This window comes from Podarcis raffonei, chromosome 4 (assembly GCF_027172205.1).
Source record: "Podarcis raffonei isolate rPodRaf1 chromosome 4, rPodRaf1.pri, whole genome shotgun sequence".
In the NCBI taxonomy this organism is placed as follows: domain Eukaryota; kingdom Metazoa; phylum Chordata; class Lepidosauria; order Squamata; family Lacertidae; genus Podarcis; species Podarcis raffonei.
This window is the reverse complement of record NC_070605.1, coordinates 28,310,681-28,338,569: the sequence shown is the minus strand read 5'-3', so window position 1 is coordinate 28,338,569 and position 27,889 is coordinate 28,310,681. Positions and strand designations below refer to the sequence as shown.

The 27,889-nt window shown below is 44.7% G+C and overlaps 1 protein-coding gene across 3 annotated transcripts in view; it reads left to right on the top strand.

Moving 5' to 3' along the window:
• The window catches only part of SLC7A1 (solute carrier family 7 member 1), a 40,387-nt gene extending 12,912 nt beyond the window's left edge, over positions 1-27,475 (top strand). For 2 of the 3 annotated variants that reach the window (XM_053385969.1, XM_053385968.1), the window contains 9 exons: positions 2,136-2,519; positions 9,156-9,314; positions 11,129-11,285; positions 14,348-14,466; positions 19,392-19,614; positions 20,504-20,643; positions 21,346-21,448; positions 21,932-22,143; positions 23,269-23,552. In XM_053385969.1, the coding sequence (XP_053241944.1) occupies positions 2,150-2,519; positions 9,156-9,314; positions 11,129-11,285; positions 14,348-14,466; positions 19,392-19,614; positions 20,504-20,643; positions 21,346-21,448; positions 21,932-22,143; positions 23,269-23,537 (1,752 nt within the window). In that variant the 5' untranslated portion in view covers positions 2,136-2,149 and the 3' untranslated portion in view covers positions 23,538-23,552. Of the gene's footprint in view, positions 1-2,135; positions 2,520-9,155; positions 9,315-11,128; positions 11,286-14,347; positions 14,467-19,391; positions 19,615-20,503; positions 20,644-21,345; positions 21,449-21,931; positions 22,144-23,268; positions 23,553-24,404; positions 24,514-24,955 lie in introns of those variants that run through there. The other variant, XM_053385970.1, reaches the window with a different exon arrangement.
• Positions 27,476-27,889: the final 414 nt, after the last annotated feature.

Below are 27,889 nucleotides of genomic sequence, written 5' to 3'. Positions count from 1 at the left end.
GAGCAATTTAGACACCAGTGGGAAACCAGCAAGCAGGACGTGAGCTCCAGAACACTCTTCCCCTCCTGCAGTTTCTAGTGACTGGTACTCAGAAGCATACTGTCTCCCAATATAATCCTTTGTCCAGGTAGCAACTTTCTGCAGCTGGTTTGTGTGTGCACATAAGTTACAGAGCATTGCCTGACCCTAACTAAGCAAGATCATTTGTCTGAAGACAAGGACCGCAGTTCAGCACAGAGCTAGATGTGTTGGGTTGTGGGCTAAGTGCCCAGAACTTCCCAGAAGTCAGACTGGTTACTATTTGGCAAAAAAGCATGCGTCTCAATGTGATGGAAAGCAAAACATCAAACGCAGTTTTGTTTGAAAGCCATAAATTTTTCTCTTTCGTCACTGAGGCTGAATCCTGACAAGGCAGAAGTCCGGTGCCTGGGTGGTACTTGGGCCTGGGAATTGAATAGGCAACTTGTTCTGGATGGGGCTACATTCCCCCTGAAAGACCAGGTAGTTTAGTCAGGGGATACTCCTTGATCCAGCTTTGTCCCTGGAGGCCCAGGTGACCTCGAGTGGCATGGAGTAGCTATGGGTGTTGCTGGACAGAGATAGCCTAGCCATGGTGACTTATGCTCTGGTAACTTCATGTTTGGGTGATTGTGATGCACTTTCTGCCTGTGAAAGTAATCTGGAAATTGGAGTTTGTGCAGAATGTGGCCTGGTTCAGTCCCTGGCATCTCCAGATGGGACTGGGAGCCCCGGAGAGCTACTGCCAGTCAGTGTAGGCAGTACTGAGCTAAATGGACCAATGGACTGACTTCTGTGGTTGTGCATATCCTGTTTTATGCATGATGGCTTATGGGCAAAGCTATTTCTGCATAATACCACTTTGAAGGAGACGTGGGTGGTGCTGTGGTCTAAACCACAGAGCCTACGTTGGGCCAGAGCTTCTCCGAGATCTGGTGTTTAATATTAAGGACTATCAAAAAAACCGGCAGAGAGGAATTGAGAGAGAATTAAGAGCCTTGGATGTGAGATCTCCAGGCTGATAGTAGACTAAGACTGATGAACATTTGTTGGGGATTGAAACCGGGAAAGGGGGGGGTGGAGTTTGGGAATCCAAAGGGTGCATAATTACAATCTGTTTTGTTTTTACTTTGCTTTGTTATTTGTATGAAAATTGGGGAATTCGTGGAAGGGAATTTGGGTCGACTTTAGAAAAATGTTTTAAGAATGAGTACTGATGTAGAAGTATTGATGTTTAAGTTTGGATAAGGTAAAATTGGTTTTTTAAAATGAACTAAATAGAAAAAGGTCAAAAATTAGGGATAAGAACTTGCTGAACTAACAATTTGAATTGGAATATAAGAAGGGGAGGTGTGGGGAAGTCAGGGAAATATGTTATAGAAAAATAAGGATTGTGAACTTTATGTGTTTTTAAATTTTTTTGTTTTTTCTTTTTTGATTCTTTTTTAATGTATTAAAGTTGAAAATTTCAATAAATATCCTTTAAAAAAAAAACCACAGAGCCTAGGGCTTGCCGATTGGAAGGTCGGAGGTTCGAACCCCCGTGACGGGGTGAGCTCCCATTGCTCGGTCCCAGCTCCTGCCCACCTAGCAGTTCAAAAGCACGTCAAAGTTCAAGTAGATAAATAGGTACCGCTCCAGCGGGAAGGTAAACAGCATTTCCGTGCGCTGCTCTGGTTCACCAGAAGCGGCTTATTCATGCTGGCTACATGACGTGGAAGCTGTACGCCGGCTCCCTCGGCCAATAAAGCGAGATGAGCGCCGCAACCCCATAGTCGTTTGCGACTGAACCCTAACGGTCAGGGGTCCCTTTACCACTTTGAAGGTTCAAATACAGTGGTATGTTGGGTTACGAACTTAATTTGTTCCGGAGGTCTGTTCTTAACCTGAAACTGTTCTTAACCTGAAGCACCACTTTAGCTAATGGGGCCTCCCGCTGCCGCCGTGCTGCCGGAGCACAATTTCTGTTCTCATCCTGAAGCAGAGTTCTTAACCCGAGGTACTATTTCTGGGTTAGCGGAGTCTGTAACCTGAAGCATCTGTAACCTGAGATACCACTGTACTTATAAGTGATTTATTTGCACGTTCTCTCTCCTTCCCTCTCCCCACCCTTCCAGGTTTCATCAAGAAGATGGCCTACAACGGACTTGTTAGTTTTGGACAGCAGCTGGTTCGTCGGAAAGTGGTGGACTGCACAAGTGAGGCCAGCCGGCTGTCACGATGCCTGAACACCTTCGACTTGGTTGCCCTTGGCGTAGGCAGTACGCTTGGGGCAGGAGTCTACGTTCTTGCTGGGGCAGTGGCTCGAGAAAACGCAGGACCTGCCATTGTCATCTCTTTCCTGATTGCTGCTCTGGCTTCTGTGCTGGCTGGACTTTGCTATGGGGAATTTGGTGCCAGAGTCCCAAAGACTGGATCAGCTTATCTCTATAGCTATGTGACGGTCGGCGAGCTGCTTGCCTTCATCACGGGATGGAACCTAATTCTCTCCTATGTCATCGGTGGGTAATTTTTTGTGCCGTCGCTCCGATTATACTGTGCAAAATGCACAGCAGGATCTGTGAAAAACTATTTCATACCCTGTTTATAGCTGCAGTTTCCTTTTCGAGAGTTCAAAGCGCTTTGTGCAAGTTACTATGTTGTAATAGGAAATGCGCAATATATTTGGATAAGGACTCTGTAACAGACTCAGGCTCGGATAGTGAGTGAAGGAGCACTCTCACTAGGAAAATAACAAGGGTGTAATCTAAACCCATTTAAGTAGGCTTACAGGTGTTTAGATTGGGCCACAGTTTCTTGTTGCTCCAATCTTTCTGTGGAAATCCCCCTGTTAGCTTTTGTTACTGTTCCAGCAAAAAGGAGATTTGTGTTTGGGTTCCTCTGTTGGATTGATTTCACAGAAGCAAGCTCTCGTTTTTGCCTCCTGACCAGCAATTTGAAGAGTTGGGGAGACTTAATCTGAAACAATTCCTCTTTTCCTCTTAGTTAGAAAATTGGTGCTCTCAGAATCCACAAAGGGACCACCTGATAAGGGGACAGAGCACATGTGAACGAACATTTATCACTATGCATACATCTGATTGATTGATTGCTTAAAATGTTGCTATGCTGCTTTTCTGAAACTCGAAGCTGCTTACAAAAAAAGAAGAAAAGTAGGATAGTAGTTAAAATCAAGCCAGAAAACACAGAAATTGCCAGTGTTTCATTTTCTGCAACATAATTAAAGCCGGGAGTGCCTTTCAGCTTTGTAAAAGCATGTAGAGATTTTGAACCCGTTTTTGCATTTGTATCCCATCTTCCCTTCCATCATCAGGTTGGAGAGCAAGTGCTGCGAAGGCCTTGCTTCTGGCAGCTGCAAGTTCTTGCCTCACCCACTTTCAGAATGCAGAGCCAGGGCCTTGTGTCTGTGTGCTTTATTATGGAGGAAATAACTTGCAAAAGATAAAATATAACCTTGATAGAAGAGTGAGTGGAATAATAAGAGCAGGGAACTGTTGGGTGGAGTTCGCTGTGTGTGTCAGATTGAGGGTGTTGGTGGCAAAATGGGGAGTGGGGGGGGGCTGTGAGGCAGGCAGAGAGGAAGCGAGATGAAAGGGATAATGAAATCATATGTAAAAAGAGATCAGGCAATATGTTAGGCCAGGAAGCGAGACTATAAGACTGTTGTCTCTAACAACTTTTTGTTCAGGAGCAATTAAATACACTTTTATGTTTTAAGTGCCCACATTTTAGTCTGGGTGGGTTCTAAAGTAAATACATCACACCCCACCTGACTTGTGTAGATGCAGTTGAGACTACTCTGGAAGTCAGTAGGTGCTGTTTTAAGGGAAGCCAGGACTCAGCAGAATAGTGCAGAAACTGACTTGAGTGACCAGCTATCGACTGGCTCTTGCAAGGAACCTAGGGAACGTCATAGTGACGTGATGCACACCAGCCTTCCCCAACTTGTTGCCCTCCAGGTGATGTTGGACTAACATGTCCCCAGCTAGTCTAGCCAGTGGTTGGGAATGATGGGAGTTGGGAGTCCCAGCATCACATCTGGAAGGCACTATGCTCAAGGAAAGTTGATGTACATAAAGAATGTCGGTTGATGAGTCCTATAAGCCATATTCGGGCATTATGCTCTTCAGTAGGACGTGCAAGGGGGGGAGAGACGGTGGACGAGCATCCTCGCCATCAGGTGAGGACGGCTGTCTGCAGCAGGGAGCCTCTTGTCGTCATGGAGACTGCCTGGAGAATGCTGCGCTACTTGGAGCCTACATCTCCCTGCTGGAGATGGTTTCCTTCCAATTTGTGTAGGACGACAGGGGTGCTGGTGCTAGCACACGCGTCTCATATGTTCTGTTCACTTGTGAGTATAATGTCTGTATACGACTCAAGTTTAAGGCGGCTGAACGCAAAGTTCTATAGGAAGTTAATTAGACTATTCATGTGTTCTTTTGAATGCATGAGGCCTTAAACGAGGTAGAAGGGAGCAGGTGTATGTCTGCTCCACCCTTGATGCTGAAGGGAGGTTGTGTGGCCATGCTTGCAAGCCCCTTCAGAGCTTTACACAGGAAGGGTTTGGGGTGTGCCTGGTGTGTACTGGAGCATTGGGGAGTGGCTGTCAGCACATGCATCCCCTGTACATCCTTTTGAATGAATTAACAGGGCTTTAGAATGAATAAAGGTAAAGGTACCCCTGCCCGTACGGGCCAGTCTTGACAGACTCTAGGGTTGTGTGCCCATCTCACTTAAGAGGCCAGGGGCCAGCGCTGTCCGAAGACACTTCCGGGTCACGTGGCCAGCGTGACAAAGCTGCATCTGGCGAGCCAGCGCAGCACACGGAAACGCCGTTTACCTTCCCGCCAGTAAGCGGTCCCTATTTATCTACTTGCACCTGGGGGTGCTTTCGAACTGCTAGGTTGGCAGGCGCTGGGACCGAGCAACGGGAGCGCACCCCGCCGCGGGGATTCGAACCGCCGACCTTTCGATTGGCAAGCCCTAGGCACTGAGGCTTTTACCCACAGCGCCACCCGCGTTCCTTAGAATGAATAGGGTGAGTGAAAATTGAGGCCCGGTTAGTAGGAGGACATTGCATGCTTAAATGCATTTTTATATAAAAATTCTAGTGCGTAGGAAACTGGCGCATTCAGGAAGGAGCTAGGCCTTTTCCATTGATGTACTAGGGGTTTTGTGTATGTGTGTTTTGGAAGCTTGCATAGAATCTTTAACATGGAGGCAGCAAATAAGAATGTGATAACCTCCCCCCCGCCCCAATCTACAGGCCGAAATGACACAGTCCCAATAAGGCAGTATCCCATAATTATTCTGGAAGTGTAGATTGTCTCTAATACATCAGTGAAGCTCTGTTGATTTTTATTAGACCAAATATTTGTACAGTTCATGCAATTTGATAAATTTATTTTGTTGAACATTGAGGAATTGGCTTTCCTTGTAGTAGTGTCCCTATGGAAATGGGGTGTTTATTGCCTCATATTCATTTAGAACAACTTCTTTTTTTTATGCCCAGACAGCAAGATTAATTTAACATGTTGACATTGCATCACTTAACCAGGAGCACCTTCAGGGACTTCTGCATCATTATAGCGACTGTGGTTTGAAATCCGCTCAAAGCAGGTTTTTGCTTGGCAGTTCCTGGAATGTAGCTGAACAATGTTGGTCTTTGATGATATCCAAGCTATTTAGTACAGTCTTCCAGTGGGCAGTTTTTGTTGCAAGGAGAAGGCATTTAGCTGTGTGTGTGTGTGTGTGTGTGTGTTAAGGTGGGAGGATAGATATTAATGTTTTGCTTGTATTTCTTTAAATACTTGCTGAAGCACAGCATGAATTCATTCTAAGGATAGAATTTGTTTAAGGAGAGAAATAGGAGTGGTGTTGTAGGGAAGGGTGTGGAGGGAATGTATCTTGAACTTCAAAAGCTCCCTATTTATTTACATCTCCTTGGTTTTCATGCACATCATTTTAAGGAATTTCCTTGCTTTTGTAGGTGTTTATAAATGTTGCAAAACACAACTCTTGTTGATCAGAGAATTGGCTTTCTCCATAACTTCCTCCTTTTAGGCAGTTCCTCAAAGCTTTGTTTAGTAGCTTAAGAACTGGATATAAGTGCATTCTACGAGTGGTCAGGGAATATTCACAAACAGTATACTGAAGGGTGAAATGTGTTCATTTTTAGCACTGCACATAATCTATCTTAGTCCCAGCCCATAGCGTTCATGTGGTCATCTGGGTTATAGAACCGAGCAACCTGACAGCTTCTTGAATCACTTTCTCCAAAATGGTGCCCCCTAGATATTGAGGCCCCTCCTACAATCCCCCCAATGGTCCCCCCTAATGCTTTGAGGCCCCCCTCTACAATCAAGCAGTATAAAAAAATGTATGAAATAATACAATTGTAGAGTTGAAAGGGATACCAAGGGTCATCTAGTCCAACCCCCTGCAATGCAGGAATAAAATAAAATAAAATAAAGAATTCTTGGACAACCCCATTCCCATCAGCCCCAGCAAGCATTGCCAATGGTCAGGGATGGTGGGAATAGAAGCCCACAGGTAGACCTGAGTGCATTAGCCCAGTGGGAGTAACTGATGCTCACATGGCTATAGCAGTTGCCTGAAGTCAGTAATTTGGGCCACAGTAAAGGTGGGACAGCACCGATTTGAGAAGAAGTGGTCAGTCTTGCCTTGCTTCCTCGTACAACCAGCTTTTCTTGCTTTCCTCTCTCCGGCACTAAAATCCTGGATCCTGAGACTGCTTTCTAATGCGCCAGCCTATGCAAAACTATCTGTGCAGTTGTGTTGTGATGAAAGGCAAACTTTTCCCCATGGGCTTTGCAGCATGGCTGTTGTTTCTATCTGGTCTGCTCACACTCCGTCCCTGTTAACTTTTGAAATGGGGAGACCATATTGGAGAGATGAATTTGTGGTGTGGAATCTGTTGCCCCTACTACCCTTTCTCACCACACTTCTGTGGACCACACCTCTTGAGTTTTCTGAGTAGCCCCTGGCCCCTGTATACTATGCTGCTCTTGAGAAGAACATTTCTTGACCAAGGTTAGATGGGCCCGTGGTAAGATGCCTTAGCTATCTCGCTTTCCCCCGGTGCTGTAAACATGTTAATGGAGTATACTGTTTGTTACAGAATTGGAATAATAATTATTATTTATTATTTATACCCTCTGGGTGGCTTCCAACAGAATATTAAAAACACGATAAATCATCAAACATTAAAAACTTCCCTAAACAGGGCTGCCTTCAGATGTCTTCTAAAAGTCAGATGTTGTTTATTTCCTTCACATCTGAAGGGAGGGCGTTCCACAGGGCGGGTGTCACTACCGAGAAGGCCCTCTGCCTGGTTCCCTGCAACCTCACTTCTCAGAGTGAGAGAAGGCCCTCAGCGCTGGACCTCAGTGTCCGGGCTGAACATTTTGGGTGGAGACAGAACAGAGTACAAGGTTTTGTTCAATAGATTCCGAAGCAGAGGATAGAGAATTGAATTAAGTCAATGAGGGCTAAGCATGTGGAACTCATCCGCTAGAAGTCTTTGAATGGATTTGCCAATAAATCAACGACTATATATGTCTAACCATGAGTATTTGCATAGCCAGTAAAGGCACCGTATTTTTCGCCCCATAGGACGCACCGCACTATAGGACGCACCTAGTTTTTTTTTGGGGGGGGGGAAATAAAGAAAAAAAATTATTTCCCCCCCAGGCACGGGGCTGGCGCGGGGGAAGCCCGAGCTTCCCCGACCCCAGCCCCCAGAAGAGCCTGCTATCCGCAAGCCTAGGGAGCTGCGCCGGTCTCCCCAGGCTTGCGGACAGCTGTGCGAAGCCCGGGCACGCTGAGGCTTCCTAATTCAGCCAGCACTGCGCAACCCTCCGGAGCCCGGCACAGCTTGGCGCTGGGCTCCGGAGGGGATGCACAGAGCTGCACGGAGCCCGGGAGGGCAGCCAGCTCTGCGTGGACCCCGGGACTGCGCAGAGCTTCCTGAAGCCTGGAGAGCGAGAGCCTCTCGCTCTCCAGGCTTCAGCGAAAGCCTGTATTTGCCCCATAGGATGCACCCACATTTCCCCTTCATTTTTGGAGGGGGAAAAGGGCGTCCTATAGGGCGAAAAATGCGGTAAATTTGATGGAAAGAGGCTTCCCCCATTGCTTATTGTATATTAATAGAAGCAAGTGTATGTGGCAGGCTTGAGGGATGGGCATAGGAATGGGACACACATGGTGGGGCTGTGAGAAAGTAAAGACCTTCTGGGGGTGTATTCACAATGAATTAAAGAAGATGTTTAAAATTTCGATAGAAAAGAAGCCAGAGGCGTATTTATTAGGCATTTTAGGCAAAGACATACTACAGGATAAGAAAATATTATTCTTATATGCCACAGCCGTAGCCAGACTATTACTTGCTAGAAACTGGCAAGGGGATACTATCCCCACAAAGGAAGATTGGATAAATAAATTATATGAATTTATAGGATTAGCCAAACTAACAGCAGCCATAAGAAATCAGTCTAATCAGAGTCTAAGGAAGGAATGGCAATGTTTTGAAGATTATATGAAGAAACACTGTTCTAAAGAAAACATATTGATATGCTTAGAACAAGTAAGTAAAGAGGAACTAAATCAAGGTAAAATTATTAATAGAAATAAAATGGTCAACATAAGGACACAATGTAAATAAGAGTATGCAGTAAAGAACGTCGAGTTGTGGTGGAGGAAAGTCACATGGGTGCAAAATATAGCTGTTTATTAGTATATATGAGTTCGGGTTTGGTTTATGAATTGTAACTATGTCTTTCATTTTCTTTCTGTTTGTGAATAATAATAATAATAATGTTTATCCGGGGGGGTGGGAATAGTTGCCAACGATCTCCAATCCCCGACCCTAATGCCTTGGATTATCAACTTGAAGAATCCATGTGAGGATTGACAACAGTCCCTGTGTTGTTCCGGCATATAAATCACAGCGCGAGAAGTCCCTGCCCCAAATCTTCCACTGTTAATTTCTTTGATTTACAATTGCATCACATAACCAATTGTGGTTTTTTATGTTTAACAAATTACCCTGAAATCAATGGATATAGTGTGGTATTAAATAAACAACTAAGCAATTCCCAATTTTTATTCTCTGACAGGGACATCAAGTGTGGCCCGAGCATGGAGCGCAACGTTTGACGAACTCATAGGCAAGCATATTGGAATGTTCTTCCAACAGTACATGTCCATGAATGCTCCTGGTATTCTAGCAAAATATCCAGACGTCTTTTCTGTTTTCATTATCCTGATCTTAACAGGTAAGACAGAGAGAGAAAGCTGGTTTGGGAAGTTTTTCTGGACTAAGAATTTGTTGTCCTTCTGCATTCTCTTTGTTGGCAATCCCAGGAAGAGCAAACACCCTAGCCTTGTTTTCAAAGCTGCTTTGTTTGCCTCAAGTGTCAGATTGACCTATTGGAAAGCTAGCAGAGTTAGGACTGCAGTAGCCATCTTCCCTTTGAAATTGCTTTGATAAAAGAAGGGCACTGTAGGCGCTTTAGTGGAAATGGGTGTCAGGCAGCAACAATGCTTATTACCCTAGAGGAGGAGGCAAGCTGGAAGTCTTCAAACGCTGCAGAAGAACTTGGATTTGTTAACTTCAACAGTCTGCCAATTCCTTTAGAGCTCCAGCCAGGAAGATGTGGGGAAAGAAGACAGGGCTGCCATCATGCTGGTAGATGGCTGTTTATCTTACAAGAGTCAAAACACTGAAACGCTGTATGGACTTTATTTATTTAGTGAGCACAGAATTTATTCTTTTAAAAAAGGAGAAACCACCCAGCCTTGAAGATGCATGCAAAATGTGCTGGATATGAAACTGCACCAACTCATTTTCTCCCTGGTATATTTTGGCATTTGTGGAACTTGTGAGTGGATTGTTATTGTGGAAAATAAAAGCCTCCAAAGTCTGTTTTTTATGCCCGGAGCTTCTTGTGTAGGCCCTCTAGTTTGTGGCCATTCACAGCATTCCCCAACCTAGTGCCCTCCAGGTGTTGTTTGACTGCAGTTACAACCATCCCTGACCACTAGTTATGCTGGCTGGGGCTCATGGGATTTTATCTAAAAAAAATCTGGAAGGCGGGAAAAGCCTCTGTGGAGGAGTTATAGCAGTAGCTTCCAGCCAGTAGCATTGCTGCCATTTTCCAGGAGGGACATGGCCAGGACTGAAGAGATGCCCTGGAGAAGACAATTTGATGCTCCCGCTGGTGCACCCAAGCAGCCACTGCCTTGCCCCATCCTCTCTTGTAAAGCACCACTGGATTGGAAACACTTGCTATGTCTCCATCCACTGGTTGAGGCACTCCTGTACCAGGTTAGAGAAAGCTGCCTTGGAGTTGCAATGTTGCCTTCAATGTGGGCGTATTCATAGCATACCACAATGAGTGAAGAAGTCAATTGATTTGTCCATTCAGAGTACTTTCTAATACTCTGAATGGGCAAACTGGTTGCCTTCTTCACTTCAACTGAATTGGCCCTAAAAGGAAGACCAAACTAACCCAACATTTCTCTAAAGTCCCATATTTAATTGTTAAAAACACTGTCGATTGTTTCTGTTTCTCGAACCTCTCAGGAGATTTTATTGATTTGTTTGTAACCATTTAATATTTTCACAGTATTTAAGTGGTGTACAGTTCTTTTAAAGAAACAATAGCATTAATAACGCAGCCTAAAACCAATAAAACAGGGATTAGGGGATTCAAACAGACAGATCAGGTTCTGATTGTGCAGCTCATGGAAAGCCTGGGCAAAAAAACCAAGGGTGGAATTTGTATGCCCCTCTCCTCCATAATTTCCGTGGGGAAGGATGGTTATTGCAAATGAGGAGGAAGAGATGAGAAGAACCGAAGCAAACAGGAGTAAGAAGGAGCATGTGAGCTCAGCATGTTTATGACTGCAAGACTGTATTTGCTTGTAATGTCTGAATCGAGCCTTGGGGCAACTCACTGTGCTAAAAATAATGTAACGGGTTAGCAGCATGGCAAATTGTGCACCCAGGAAAGCGCTGAACTTCCCAGAGACAAAATACCTTTGCTGTTGAGAGAGCTTGTCTAATTATCCACTGTACATTTTCTAGGACTTCTAACTTTTGGTGTGAAAGAATCTGCCATGGTTAACAAAGTGTTCACCTGTATCAACGTCCTTGTCTTGGGCTTTGTGATAGTGTCGGGGTTTGTGAAGGGATCGATTAAACACTGGCAGATCCCAGAAAACATATCGGATCCTTCACACAAGTAGGTTCAATTTTATTTTAACATGCAGTAACACATGTTTGTGGGCTTATTTGCTAGAATCCTTCAGAAATTCAATCTATGAGTCTGCCTCAATATTTCCAGTAGCAGAGGACTCCTCCTTTTACCATCTCCTGTGAAACACTGTGAGGGTTCTTCTCAACTGTGCTAGGGCACACAGAGTGCCTTTTGTCTGTCCTGGCTCAGGACACCGGCCCCTGCCCTGTTTCCTAGGATCAGAGCTTCTCTGCAGAGTTTGACTGCCAGGACCAGGGCCTGATCTGTGATGCTGCTTTTATATAGCACTGCTCTTCATGTGTGTTAATTGGCCCATGTTTTAAATGTTTGGATATACTGCTGCGATTTTTGTTTTTAGTTCTACTGTTATATATCTTCTGTACATCTTCTGAGGCCCTTCTTCTTGTGCGTCCTCCTTGAGAGGTCCGGAGGGTGGCAACATGAGAACGGGCCTTTTCTGCAGTGGCTCCCCCCGTCTGTGGAACGCTCTCCCTAGAGAAGTTCGACTGGCGCCTTCATTATACACCTTTAGGCGCCAGGCAAAAATGTTCCTTTTTAACCAGGCCTTTGGTTGATTTGATTGACACCCTATGCTCTTTAAAAATGTTTTTTTTTGGGGGGGGGGAGTTATTGGGTGGCTGTTTTTATTTTGGTTATGGATGTTGTGGTTTTATATTTTGATTTTATTCTGTAAACCACCCTGAGACCTGCAGGTATAGGGTGGTATATAAATTCTATTAATATTATTATTATTATTATTATTATTATTATTATTATTATTATTCCAGAGGCAGTACACAAATCCTTCTATAAATAAATAAATATCTTGAGAGGTTGGTGATGTAATGCCGCCATCCTTTCACGCCTTCTACTTTCACTTTCCTCCACTTTTGTCTTTTAGGGAAACATTTCCTTTGCTTAGGAATAGTGGTGACAGCCGTAAAGAGATGCTTTGCAATTTCATTCTGGGCTGTGCAGTAGAGTCCTTCTAAATACATCTGTTGGGCATTCATCGCCCAGCCTTGCATAACTGGATTTAGGAGTTGTTGCTAGATTTACGTAACAATGCCTCTAGGCTATGCTTGAGTTAATTAAGCATGTCTGTGACGTTTGGAAACAAAATATAGGCCTTTTAAATTGGATGAGGGATGGAGCTTTTGAAAAGAAATGGGTCCATCCAGGAGACAGAACATTTCTCCATATGGATTTCGCGCAAGGGCTAGTCTCTGTAAGTGATTGGTTCAGAACCATGGTTGAGCCAGAATGGGATGGCATAGAGAGAAAAGGTGTTGCTCCACTTGCCATTGACTTTGGCCCTGCCCACGGCCAGCATGTGGCTATGACAAGTCATTGCTGGGGAAATTATGGGGGACAGTTTCTCTGTCCCTGTCAAGTGACTGAGGGTGGAATACAATTAAGTGGCCATTGCTTAATTGGAGTTGGCACTTTCAACCAACTTGCTAGTCTTTAAGGAGCCACAATTCCGTTTTTGCAGGGCAGACTTGTTCAACACAAACAGTTTGCATATAGATTGTTCTATGCAGCACAGAGCCAAAGCACTCTGCTATTGAACGCACAAAGAAAAATAGTAAAACATTGAGCCTACTTGGAACAAAATGAACTAGGAACAAACGCTCTGGCAACTGCATATGATTATTTTGGGCGTCGTAGTGAAGGCCTTGCCAGGCTAAAATTATTGAGCACACATTCAATACAGAATTAGGGTCCAAGCCAGCTTTCCCCAACCTGCTGCCCTACAACTCCCATCAGCCCCAGCTGTGCTGGCTGGGACTGTTCTAGTCCAAAACATCTGGAGGGCACCAGGTTGGGGGAAGGCTGGTCTAAGTGAAGAACTTCTGAGGTGTCCTTTTGATTTTCTTGCACTGCTCTTTGTGAATTTAAGCTATGCATCCTTTGGCCAAAACCTCTGAAGAAGCAGTCAGATGTTTCAAATCTTCTCTGTGACTTACAAAGTTTTGCTAGATTTAACAATAGGAAATCAAAAATTCTTTTTGAAAAAAAGCTTCTGAATGGTTTCAAAAACATTTCGCAAATTAGCCTACCTGTATTGTGGTTGCTGCTGCTGCTGCTGCTGTTGTTGTTGATAATAATAATAATAATAATAATAATAATAATAATAGTAATAATAATAGTAAATTAATCTCCAGATAATAACAAAATGTGTTACTCAACCCTATCTGTGCCTACTTGGAAGTAAGTCCCACTGATTTTAATATAATTTCCTGTGTCTACTGGGAGTATTATAGCCTTTGTGTGCTGTGGTTTGTGATGATCTCAAATCTACAGGTTTTGTACTTTTAGCAGGGTATGGAGCCCCCATAGTTTGCTAAATGGCTTAAACGTTAATAGTCAGTGCCTTGCCCCAAGGAATTTTGAGAACTGTGCTTTGGACAGGGGTTGGAGTGGGCAGAATACAGATCTAAGAAGAAGAGTTTGGATTTGATATCCCGCTTTATCACTACCCGAAGGAGTCTCAAAGCGGCTAACATTCTCCTTTCCCTTCCTCCCCCACAACAAACACTCTGTGAGGTGAGTGGGGCTGAGAGACTTCAGAGAAGTGTGACTGGCCCAAGGTCACCCAGCAGCTGCATGTGGAGGAGCAGAGACGCGAACCCGGTTCACCAGATTACGAGTCCACCGCTCTTAACCACTACACCACACTGGCTCTCTAAGTGTCTCTACCAATCTACAGTTCTCAAGTTTCATTGAGGGACGCCATGACAGTTAAGCTGTGCTGGATTGGACCCAAAAGCTTGTCCGATCTACTATCCTGTTTTATCCAATGGCCAGTCAGACACCTGTGGGAAGCCCAGATCAGGACATGAGGGCAGTAATCCTCACCTGCAACTAAAACTGGTGTAAAATCAGCATACATCTCTACTGTAGATGGACCATTGATGTGTCAACTGCATGTCTTGTTGGAGGCAATTCTTCCTCTTGAAATCATCAGTGTGTTGCAAACTGTCCTTTGAATCTACTAGTCTTGTTGAGAGGAATAACCTACATCTCTTGTTGCCTGTTTTTAGTGAAACCATTCCAGAACATGGTGTTGGTGGGTTTATGCCCTATGGATTATCTGGAGTTCTTTCGGGGGCAGCAACATGCTTTTATGCATTTGTGGGATTTGACTGCATTGCCACCACAGGTAAGGACCCAGGACTCACAGTGAATAAACACTGTACTTCATTATGAATTCTGCCCACAGTTCGGCCTTCTTTGTATGTTGTTGATCATGAGAGCACAAAGATTGGGGAATGAGGGCCAAAGGGAAACGTGGCAGTTCTTCCCTCATTAGCAAAGTTGTGTGTGGACACCCATAAGCCGCAGCAGTCCTGCAAAGAGGAATGAAAGTAATAGCTGAAGAACTTCTAGTTGATAGATTGTCTTTTAACTAATTGCTTTTGTTTACTAAATGTACTTTCTGTACAAGGGAGTATTTTTAAAGATCAGAAGGTGATAATTTAACAAAGAACAGTCACTTCTTGCTCACCCACTCAGTGTTTGGGGAAAGGGATTTTTTTTAAAAAAAATGTTTACATTAAATTTGTGAAACAAAGCAAACAGTTTTTTTGATTCTCTTCTCCAAATCGGCTGCCTTTCTGTGGTCGTGGCTTTAAACACTCCAGTCATTCTTGCACACAAAACAATAAGCAAGGGTTTCTTGCTTACCATGGTTTACTGTGGAACAAGCACTGTGCTAGTTCTTTCTGCCTGATCCCGGCTTCCCTGGTGCAAGCGGGATAAATATATCAGGAAGTTCTGACTTCCTGCTGCATCCAAAACGGGAATTATTGTTTGGGAGCAGATGGCAGCATAGTGCTCTTCCATGGCAAACCACAATAAGCCAGAAATCAGAAAACCTGTGAACATCAGCATTGTCTTGCCAGTCAAAAGATGTGTACTCTTTCTTCAGAGCACCTACAGTGCTGAAGCCTCTTCTGCAAGGCATAGATGTGGCCAGGATACACCAAAGTTTGTCTGGGCTGTATATTCTTTTGTTCAAGAAAATATACTTTTTGGTACACACATGGAACCTCTTTCCATAAAGCTAGCAACCTGCCTGGTTTTCATGACTACCGTATTTTTTGCACCATAACACTCACTTTTTTCCTCCTAGAAAGTAAGGGCAAATGTCTGTGCGTGTTATGGAGGGAATGCCTACAGGTGGCGGGGGGGGGATCTGCTGCAGTCGTGAGCAGAGGATCCATGGTTCCCCTTCCTTCCCTCCTCCGTGGCTCGCTTTGAAACAGCAAAGCAGGAGAGGAGCCGCTTACACAGGTGTAAGCGGCTCCTGTCTGGTTGGCTGCTTTAAACCGTGCTCTCTGTCCCTCTCTCCTCCCCACTCAGCTTGCTAAATAGCAGCAAAGCTTTTCAGCTCTCTAAGCCGCGGAGGAGGGAGAGAAGCAGAGCCTGCTTGCTTTAAAGGAGCAAAGCGGGAGAGGAGAGGAGCCTTCTCCTCTTATACCCCTCTTCTGCATTATTAACAGCATCCTTCTCCACCCACCCCACGCATGCTGCTTGTCCCTTGAGTGCTTTTCCTTCCCTCTCCACTTAAAACGTGGTTACAAAGCACGGATCCACATGGATCCTCAGGATTTTTGCATTGGGCTACTCCAAACTCACCGTCAGATCACATGTCTGTGGCCACAGCATGAACCACAAAAATCATACATCCACTGTTTCGTTTAGAATAGTTTTTTTCTTGTTTTCCTCCTCTAAAAACTATGTGCGTGTTATGGTCAGGTGCGTGTTATAGAGCGAAAAATACGGTAAGTATCTCTGAGTACAATTTCAGTTAATTTAATTGTAATGAGCTGTAGCCAATTTCAGAGTAGACCGTTTAAACAGATGGATATGTCTAATATTGGTCCATTGATTTCAGCGGGTCTTCTGCGTCAAACTACTGGGTAAAGTTCACTGATTACTGTAATTTTCGCCCCATAGGACGCACCGGCCCATAGGATGCACCAAGTGTTTTGGGGGGGAAATAAAGAAAAAAAATTATTTTCCCCCCCCAGGCGCTTGTGGGGCCGGCAGCGGGGAGAAGCGCTCTTCTCCCCGCAGCCCGCCTTCAGACCAGGTCCGGGGACAGCGGGAAGACGCGCTGCACCTCCCAGCTGTCCCCGGAGCTTGCGGGGCAGGCAGCGGGGAGAAGCGCTCTTCTTCCTGCCGCCCACCTTCAGATCAGGTCCGGGGACAGCAGGAAGATGCGCTGCGCCTCCCCCCTGTCCCCGGAGCTTGCGGGGCTGGCAGCGGGGAGAAGCGCTCTTCTCCCCGCCGCCCGCCTTCAGATCAGGTACGGGGACAGCGGGAAGATGCGCTGCGCCTCCCCACTGTCCCCGGAGCTTGCGGGGCTCCCCGCCGTCAGCCTCCAAACCACTTCAGGAGACAGCGGGATGGCGGCGTTCCGCCTCCCTCTGTCCCCCGACCTTGTGGGGCTGGCGCTGGGGCTCTCCTGAAGCGCTCTCCAGGCTTCAGCGAAAGCCTGCATTCGCCCCATAGGACGCACACACATTTCCCCTTCATTTTTGGAGGGGAAAAAGTGGGTCCTACAGGGCGGAAAATACGGTATATCATGTAGCTGCCATGGAGAGTTGATAAGTTAAGGGCTAAATGACAAAAAAATGCCTAAAATATTTTAAGTCTGACCTTTTCTTACACCCCAAGGCTCTAGTCTGTCTTCCTGTCACTTTTCCTCTTCCTTCCTTCTAGTCAAGGTTGACTTTTGTTTCAGTTCTGCCAACTTCCTTGTGCAGTTTAGACCACTGTGACTTGGTTCACACATCACATTAAACTATAGTTGAAATAAATTGTGGCTTAATGTGAATGAGCTGGATACCATTTGTGGTTTTATGGGAGAGGAGCAAACCACAAGTCCAGGTATGGACAACACGACAAGCCAGGCTATGGCTTGTTTCTCAGCAGCAAGGCAGGAACAGAAGAAGAGTGAAGTGTTGGGTGATTTTGACAGCATACACCAGTTCAATGTTTCCACTGTGTTCTTTCTTTATCATAAGAATGCAGTAAAAGTGAACCACTCACACAGTTCAAGATTCAACAGGCGCTCAATGCAGACTCCTTTTCTGGGAGGAGATTTAGCCTTACAAGTCTATAATGTCAGGTGGATTTAAAACTAGCAAAGTCCTGTAGATCCACATTAGATGTTAAGGGTTAGTCTGTGGGTTCAGCAGAATCAAATGGTAAAGTGTGAGCTTCATGCTGTATGTGATCTCATGTTTGCATGAATGCTTCCTTGTGACACAAACTTCTGCATGTCCTGTGTCTGGTCTTTTGTAATGGAGATGATCAGAACTTACTAAGTTGTGCATGATAAGTTGACCTCCAGGTGCAGAATTATAGCCAATTATGCTTTTTTGAGCCGGATTCTAGATGCCTTTGAAGCGTTAATCTCTTAATCTGATCGTAACCCCTCTTCTGGAATATGTAAAAACCCACTTGCTTCTATATTTAGATATCATGCAATATGGTTGTCATTTTTAAAAAAGGCAGTTCCATCAACTGAATTAAATGCACATATTGCAAAATGTCAGTACGATTACACTTTTTTAGGTACTGAAGGAAATAAGGTTTCCGTTTAATCGCTTAATAGGTTACATGCATATCCGAAGAAGAGTTCATTAAATTTCTTTCTCATCAAATTAGTTTGGGGAAGAAAGGATTCAGTACATCTGTGTGACATGCACAATAGCAGTCACCTCAAGGAGTTCCAGATTGCAGACATTATTATTTGTTTCAGCCTTGCTTGATTATTGTTGTGCAGTGCCATCCTGTACACGTCTACTCAGGAGTAATCCCCATAGAATTCAGTAGGACACTCCCAGGTACATGTGCATAGCACAGCATTCATAGTAGACCATGCCAACTAATCAGTTGAATTTTGCACAGTCTGAGACAAGGGTTAAGAGCTTCCTTTGAGAGAGGACTCTGTATTTTATTCTCACTTCCTTTCTCTGGTTTCATTTTTGTTTAGATTAGCTTCCTTTATCTTATTGTATTATGAAAAAAGCTTTAATAAAACATTATTTTTAAATAAAATGCACAGTAGATTGTTGCTGTTGACCATCGTATGACCCGCAGATGACTGAGTTCACTGAAATGCTTTTTTAAATGATTGTGTTCCCTTAGAATGGGGGTGGGCAGAAGGTAAATTTGGATTTACCGATACATCTCTTGGCAATTTACTGAAGATTGCCAAGGATTTCCTGCTCTCTGTTGTTTCACAATAACAAGTGAAAATTGATGGGGGTAGTGTGGAAAGCTGGTCTTCAGAATCTGGTCCTGTACTAATCATTTCTCTCTCAGCCTCCATGAACCCCACTTGCAAAATAGGAGCATAAATTGGTTGCCATTGGCCATGTCTTCATGCTGATCTACTGCACCTCAGTAGATTTGTATTGCCTTAGTTAATTGCCTTAATCCTTAGAGACACCATTTTGCAACTGTCCCTCTTCTCCCTCTGCCCCCAACACCAACACCCTTGTTTTGCACCCGGCACCAGCTGCTTATGGTAAAAAACAGCAGCACCCAAAGTAGATCCCACATGGCTAAATTTGACTATCTGTGCCTTCGAAGATCTTAGGTTCCATTAATAAAAAACAACAAATATGTTTACCTCTCATAGTTGATAAATATCAACAAAAGTTGTAGGGTGGAGAAAATGTCTTGGAAAATATTTTTTTTCATTTTGAATTTCTCATAGATTGTGTATTTTGTTACTGTAAAACAGTTTGGGACACCTTGATAGGTAAAGCAATACAATGCAGTATATACACACAACTATAATAAAGCTAAAAATTTGACTCTGCAAAATAATAGTTTAAAGCACAAGAGAGGAAATGGCATCTTAACAAGTAAACAGCCACTTCAGAAACTCCCTGCAATTGAAGCTTCTTGGCACCCCTTGAATTGAGGGAGAATATAGGTTCAGCTCCCCCCCCCCATTATTTCATCGGGTTGCAAGGGGGAGATAACGGCTAAAAGAAAGGATTGATCCCACTCATTGTTTCTGTAATAACATTTTCAGTCTTTGTGGCTGTTTTCTTTTCGTAGGTGAGGAAGTGAAAAATCCCCAGAAAGCAATTCCAATAGGAATCGTTGCATCGCTTCTGATTTGCTTTGTTGCATACTTCGGTGTGTCGGCTGCTCTTACCCTCATGATGCCTTACTACATGTTAGATAAAAACAGCCCCCTGCCTGTTGCTTTTAAGTATGTGGGATGGGATGGTGCAAACTATGCAGTGGCTGTTGGTTCACTCTGTGCCTTATCCACAAGGTAAGATGCTGGGGCTTCCTCTGCTACTTGCTCAGTGGGGTTTGTGCTCACCTGCCCTGTTCTAAGACGTAAATGCCCAGAATACATAGACCCTTTGAGATTGCTTGCGTTCGCCTTGGCCTCATTTCACAATATCATAGATGCAGATTGTGGGGAGGGAGGGGAGAGAAGAGAGGCTTTTAAAAAATCCCTTCCATGATAGGTGAAGGGTTGTAGCTCAGTGATACAGGAGTGCTTCCTTTGCCTGCAAGGTACTCTGTCCCTGTTATCTCCCAGCAATGCTGGGAAAGAACGCCGTCTGAAAACTTTTGAAATCTTTTGGTGGCCAGCATGGATGAATATTCTTCCACCTTGACTCCCCAGATGTTGCTGAACTATAGTTCTCATCATCCCTGGCCATTGGCTAAGATTAAATATATGGATGACCCAAGGCTGAGGAACACTGGCATAGACAGTTCTGAGCTAGAGGGTCACTGGTGTGACTCAGTCTAAGGGCAGTGACCTAACACCAGCCTTGCTATGGAGTAAAAAATGAACCATTTCTTTGTAGGAGCTTATATGGCTCAGCTGATATGGCTGGCTAACTGGGTTTAGAATAAGTTGGGATACCTGATGTTTCTAAGGCTGTTTTGTGCATCCTGTGGCCCTTGGGAATGGAAAGGAAGGAGAAACATCTAGATCTCGCAACTGCAAGATAGCAAAACTTTTCCTTTGTCTTCCATTGCTCGATAAATTACAAATCCCTTCTTTAGGTGCTGGTGTTGGTTTCCTAGAGAAAGTAATTTTCCTTAAAGTAGACATAAAGACTCTATTGCTAGATTGTTTTTGCAGTGACGGTTTGCCTTGTGAATGCAAGATGAGCTTAGGTGATGCCCTTGTCTCTTTCTAGTCTCCTTGGGTCCATGTTTCCAATGCCAAGAGTTATTTACGCTATGGCAGAAGATGGACTACTGTTCAAGTTCTTGGCTCGTGTTAATGAGAAGACAAAGACTCCGATGATGGCTACAATAACCTCGGGAGCTATTGCAGGTGAGACCCCAAGAGCCGTGAAGAAAGGACTGAGTAGCTAATCCTGTTTTAAAATGAGCAGATCGAGCTAACACCCCAGTCCTCGGCACATTCTCATTAGTTCCTCAAATAAAGCACTTAAGTGTTATGCAAGGAGAATGCTTTGTACTTTCTAGTGTTTAGTGTTGCGATTGCATCTCATCTTGGAATTGCTTCAGGCAGTTCCTTTGTTGCACCATGCAAAGAATTGGACCAGGATTAAAACATACCCACATGTACTCTTACTGTTTTTTGCTGTTTCCTCTACCAAGCAGAGCCTCTGTTTAATAAGCAGCCTTCAACAGACTGCTGCTGTTTGTGAAAACAGGACGAGCAAATCTCTTCCGGGGTTTAAATGCTCTTTTTTTGAATGCTAGCCTTGGTATTCATATTTATTTGTGTGGAAAATCAGGCTTCTAAAAGTCACAGGGTGCTTCCACAGATACAAAATTCCCCCTGCTTTAGGGCAAGAAGAAGAGCTGTTGTGGTCGTCTCCACTACCTTCTCTTACACCTTTATTTAACACTTCTTTAAATGCACTTCTTTAAAAAAGACTCCTGTCTCTCTCTTGGGTTGCTTGGAATGAAAGTGTGAATAAGGAGTGAACTGTCATGGCTAACTAGTCTTATATATGAAATGGATTTACCCCACTGCATTATCTGTCTCTTCTTTGTCTCCCACCAGCTGTCATGGCCTTTCTCTTGGACCTGAAGGATCTTGTAGACCTTATGTCCATTGGGACGCTTCTTGCTTACTCCTTGGTGGCTGCCTGCGTGTTGGTGCTAAGGTACGGCACAACGTTTCTGTGCTACGGTGCAGAGAAGATGGTTCTCAAGTGTCCCAGATGTTATTTATTTAAAAATTCCAAAATGGGGACAATGGTGTGTGTGTTTTTAGGCCAACCAAAACATCATAATATAGTGTGCAAGCTTCAGAGCTGTCCTGAACTCTTCATCAGACTAGTTCAGGGATGTGTCACCTTTTTGTTGTCGTCCCCCCCCCCCCCGTGCCACATTCACCCTTGGCCCAATCCTACAGCTTGTAGGTGTGACTCACTGGCCGTGCTCTTTCCTGCTGGGGATACTGAGCAATATTCTAGACAGCCATTGGCTTAGAAGATTTAAGTGGTATTTAGCAACCCTCTCCTTCAGAGTCACTGTTTTCAATGCCTGGGAATCAGTTTGGGAAGAAAACATATTAGGTGAGACTCTCTTATAGTTACGGGTGATAGGATGGGGCTTAATGTGGTCCAATTCTTTTTTTCTCTTAGGTACCAACCGGAGCAGCCGAACTTGGCGTACCAGATGGCTAGTACAAATGATGAGGCAGACAACAATGAGTCCGTGAGCACCAGTGAATCTCAGACTGCGTTTCTGCCTGAAAAGGGAGAGAAGTTCTCCTTAAAAGCTGTTTTCCGCCCCCAAAATACTGATCCTTCCAAACTCTCTGGGTCCGTAGTAAATGTCTCCTCCTGCATCATAGGTAAGAGTTGGTTTCATGTGTGCAATTGTTAATTTATTCTGCTCTGGCCTTTCTCCGAACATGTGACATTGATAATATGGTTCTCTGTAATGCATGCAGCTGCAGCTTCGTTTTGTAAGGTTGATTTGCAAAACTCCCATAACGCGTAGCGTATGGGTTTGTTTAAATATCAGGAGCTGTCACTTTTTAGATCAGCCTTTCTCAACCTGTGGGTCCCCAGATGTTGTTGGACTACAACTCCCATCACCCCTAGCTAGCTAGGCCAGAGCTCAGGGATGATGGGAGTTGTAGTCCAACAACATTTTGGGACCCACAGGTTGAGAACCACTGTTTTAGATCCTTTGCCAAGACCTAATTCTCCGTTAGAATTTTTCGGTACCCTCCAGATCTACTTGTACAACAACTGACCACTGAAAATGCTGGCTGATGGGAGTTGAAGCTGGTGAAGTATTCTGGTCCAACAGGACACCAGCTTTGGGGATGGTTAAGAGAGTCTGCACACTTACGGCCTGTGAACTCTAGTTGCATCTAATTTTGTGCACCCCAGTCTATATCAGAAGATTAATCCCCGGGGCTTGGAAGAGCAACAGAATATGGTTTTGAATGAGCAGCCAGAAGTGAACTGGCATCTGTGTTGACTGTGCATATAGAAGCCTGTAGGCTATATAGAGCATCTGATTTACATGCAGAAGGTCCTGGGTTCAGTCCCCTGCATCTCCACATAGAGCTGCCTGGAGAGCTGCTGCCAGTCTGAGCAGAGAACCCTGAGCTAGGTGGACTATTGATCTGACTTAGAATGAGTCAGCTCCCTGTCTTCCTTTTGTTGGATCGGGACATAAGATCGTACTGGTGGAGAGCCGAGTTGGAAATGGATTTGACCTGTCCACCTACTTGCAGCATCTCTTGCTGAAACATATAGGAACAGGGGCAGACTTGCCCCAGAACATTTGTGCATGCACAGATTTAGGATCAAAACTCCAGAACCTTGCAACACACCGCTGCATTTGCTACGAACTTTACCGTTCTTGGCTTGATTTTAAAATTACCGTTGCTTTTGCATTCAGTCTTTCCCTCCCACTACCGAATCAGTGCAACAAACATTTGTTCCATGTGTCTTGTTGCCAGGTGTTCTTATCGTCACCTTCTGTAGCTGGACTGTCCTTGGCAAAGATGCTCTGAAGAATGGGACCCCGTGGGCTATTGCTCTGCTTGTGGCCGTTTTCCTCCTCTGCTTCTTCTTCACAGTGGTTATCTGGAGACAGCCTGAAAGTAAAACCAAGCTTTCATTTAAGGCAAGTGGTCTGCAAGGAATGGGCTGGGGTGGTTCTGGGTGGGGGAAGCAGTCAGAGTCTCTGTTGGCTCCATGCATGGAAAGAGAGATTAATGGAGGTTAACCTGCTTTTTCTAGAAGGGCAGGAATTAGCAAGGCAGGGGGAGAGGAGGCGCAGAGCAAACTTTCCCACGCAGATTGGCTATGGGCACCTCCAGCTTGACCTTCAGCACTCCCAATATTCCTTTCATTTGCTTCTCATCTGGCAATCTGTCTATTTATGTTTAATAGCGGCCAGGCAGAGGGTATGCAAGGCTGCGTTTCTTTTTTTGGCAATCTCAGCGTAATCTCCAAAAGCACCAGCTCCACACTTTGAGATGCAGCCCCTGGAAAGGAGCTCTTCTTCTCCCCTCACTGAGCTGCAAAAAAGGGAAAAAAAGCCACACCAAACTTGTATTTCAGACGTCTTACTTTCTACAGACTTTTAACCCTGAAAAGGGGGTGGCGGGGATTTTTAAGTACCCTTTGCTTTTTTTCCTCTCTAAAAAAAGAGAGTGCTCCAACTACACCCCCCCCGCCTAGTACTAGTTTTAAAATTTATACATGGCTTTTCCATTTTTATTTTTTAAAGCAAAGGTCCCAGGTGATGTGAAATAAAATGGTAAAGCGAAATGCTGCAACAGCATCTGGAAGGCCACTGACAGTGACAAAATTAAACTAACAGCAGAGATGAATTCCATTTCCAGAGGAACTTCCTGGATGATGTTATTGCTCTTGTAAATTGCTAATGAATTTTTTACAGGGCCAATTTTAGGTACCAGCTGAAAGCAAATGATATTCTCATATGCCCCTTCATTGACAATGTGATATAGGAGGCTCAGTTGCCGCAAATGGATTGTTCAACCACACATCGATAGCATGATGTTGGGAACTGGCTTGTCCCAAAATGCCATCCAGAGGCACAACAACCTGGTTTCTGTTCTTTTTCCAGGTCCCCTTTCTTCCCATCCTTCCAATCTTGAGCATCTTTGTGAATGTTTATCTCATGATGCAGCTGGATGTTGGCACGTGGATACGATTTGCTATCTGGATGGTGATAGGTGAGTTTGCAACTGGGTTTCTGGCCATGCAGAATGATGGAATTCTTTAAAAGATATACATATTCTAAACAGAAGGAAGTTGTGAACAGTGCTACAAGATTTTATCGGTTCCTGAAACAGAGTCGAAATGCCCCCTTCCCACTACTGTAGGGCCAGTCCTTCCAGAAGTCTTGTAGCCCCATTCAGACACCAGTTTCTGCTTTCATCTATTTCCCACCCTCCCTGGTTCTGCCCACTGCAAGTTGCTGCATCCTGCCGGGGGACAGGGCTGGGCTTGGTTCTGACCTGATATGTGGCATAACCAGATGGTGGTATTGCTGATTGGAAGACATCAGGCATTTTCAGTGGGAGAGATTAAACAGGCGTAGCGCTTTGGCTTGTGTGCTGTCAGATGACTTCATGCTCTCTCCAACGCTGTGCCCCTTTACCTCCCTCCCTCCAGGTCTGCTTATTTATTTTACCTACGGCATGTGGCACAGTGTGGAGGCCTCTTACTCAGCACCGATGGATACAGAACGAAGTACGGACAACAACGTGGACAGTTGCAAATGATTGGCAGCCTGGTTCCGCTAAAGGACACCTGAGAGCATTCTCTACGGGGAAGGGTGCTTTCCTCTCTGGGACCCTGAAGTATTTTGTTCTGTGGAGTATCAGGTGGGCTTCCATGTCCCACTGCTGCCCCTTGCAGCTTGCTTTTACCTTGGTAGTACAGTTATAAGGGATCACAAGGAAAAAGCCAGGCCTCTGGCACACTTCCAACAACACTGTTATCTGATGCTGGCAGCTTCCCCTCCCTTGTCATAAGTATATTGAAAGATAACAGCTTATCAGTGTGCCAGTTCACTTCCAATGCTGCTATAAGACCAAGCCTTACAGAGGCCCTGCAAAGTAATTCCCCAGGTACTGTCCTTGGATTCAAGTGAAGCAGACTTCGTACTGTCTCCAAAGTCACCTGTGTTGGACCACAAAAACCAAGGGGCCTTGCCTAAATGAAAACAACACCCCAACCCGCCCCAACCACCTGTGTGTTAGCAAAACACCCTGCCCCTTGCAGGACTGATCTGATTGAGAAAAGGACTTGGTGGTGTTATTTAATCATTGTACTTGACTTATTTTATGCAGGCAACTCCTGCGCTTTGAAATGCAACGTTGCAACAGTCTTCTGTAGGGTAGTGGCTTGCAGGCTGAATTCTATCTGTTGTGACACAAAATACTTCGTTTAGGCAGCTAACGGACCCTGCTGCTTTTACGAGAAAAGCTTCTAGCTCATGGTATAATTCTGTGTAGAAAAGTGGTTGCTTGTTTGTCCCCAGGGTATGTAAATCTGCAAAATTAGGAGTTACTGGCCAGAGTTTAGTGCTTTCCCTTTCTCATCTTGCTCCTCTTCATCGCAAGTTTGTGAGGTGAGCCTCCAATGTTCCTTGAAGCTGAGAGAAAGCAACGTATGCAACCTTGAATTAATCCATTTCGGAGATGGGATTTGAACCCTGCTCTGCTGGGTCCAGCTCCCAACACTGTTACATTTTTAAATAACTTATTTTTGTGGGGAGGGAGCTTCTGCCAAACTTGGATCTTCTGGTGCAGGGTAAGAAACAGCATTAGTTCATAGAAGATTTCGGACAAATGTGTCGTCTTTGAAGTCAAAACTATAGTGGCTTTTCACCTGTCCTGCGAGGGCCAGCTTTTCTCTAGAGAAGAGGGAGAAGCATGCAACACTTAGAAGCAAAAGGGAGTGTGCAGTGATACTTTACTGTGCTCAATAGACAAGTTCTTGCTCATGCAGCTGTATGGCAGTTTACCTGCTGAGTGCTGCTTTTGTGCAATGAACTCTTTGAGATGCCACCTTAGCCATGCTGAACTCCAAATAGGATTTTGTGCTGTTTCCAAAGAGTGTTGGCACAGGCATGCAGCTTGAGCGATGCACCCTAATAACCAGCAGAAGCTTCTTGTGCTTCTAGAGCCATCTGTCAGCCTTCCTGTTGAGTGCGGGTGTGGAAGAAGGTTGGCTTTTTTTGTACCTATGCATAAACTACCCCTTGGTAACCTGGGGCCAGCTGGCTGGGACGCAAGGGAGTTGTCCAAAACCTCTGGAAGGCCAGAGGGTTGCCAAAGGATGGCATAGACAGAGAGCCACCTCTTTGTAAAAAGAAAAGGAAGAAAAAGTGGGTTTCCAAAAGAAACATCAAGTTCATGCAGATCCTTGCTGTAGAAAACAATCCATTGTAAATATTGTAGCTTATTATTATTATTATTATTTTATTAATATTATTATTTTTTCATTGCTGTTCTCTTGGAAACCTGATTTTATTTTTTATTTGATATTTATGTTTAGCCGCTTCATATCTTTGCCATTGAGGCAAATTGTGTGAACTTAGAAGAAGGGGAAATCTTTATTTTTCGGGAGGGTTGATCCTATTTTTATGTGAGGGATTTCCGAGGGGGGAAATGTTCCTTTGGGGGTGCCCCCCAGGTTCTGCTGTTTTGGTTTGGCACTTCTTCACTGTTATCGCTTGGCCCTGCAACATCCCTTGAGGTCATAGGTACAGAAGGCCTGTGCTGTTGGGAGTTGCAGCATCTGGAGGGCACCAACTTGGGGAAGGCTGTTTGGGAGGGGCAGTATGAGGGTGACCGTATTACGGCACATGGAAGACTTGATTAGCTGGTAAACAAAAGGCCACAAGTGGCCCTTGAGGTGAGCATGACTGATTCCTGGGCAGTGTACAAAAGATTCCTCTCCTGTGGAAGGTTTTCTCCTTCTCTCATTATACTAGAATTCACGGACATGCGATCAAGCGGGACGTTGTAAGATCCAGGACAGACCAAAGACCGTACTTCTTCACACAGCACGTCTTTGAAACCATGAATTTCACTTCCATAAAATTAGAGATGGGAAGGCCTGGAAAAAACCCAGAAAAATTGGGGGGAAACCCAGGGTTTTTCCCCAAAGCCATTTTTCTGGGGAAAAATGGCTTTGGGGAAAAAATGGGGGGGAAACCTGGTGGTCCCCCCCCCATTTTTCTGGTTTTCCCCCAAGCCTTCCCATCTCTAATCTTATGGGAGTGATAGAGCAACAGCCACTGACTTGGATTGTTGTAGAAGAGAATTAGGCAAATTCACGGAGGATGTGGTTTGCAGTGGCAGCTAGCCATGGTGGCTCTGCCCTGCCTCTGCTTTCAGAGAAACAGTTGCTGGGAATCACAGGTGGGAAAAGTGCTGTTGTACTTGAGTCCTATTTGTGGGCTTCCCATAGGCATCTGGTTATTTTTTAAATTAAATTTCTATACCGCCCTTCATCCGAAGATCACAGGGCGGCTTGCAATATTACACTCAAAGATTTCATGGCTCCAGTATTCTCGAAAGGCCGTTTGCCGATGGT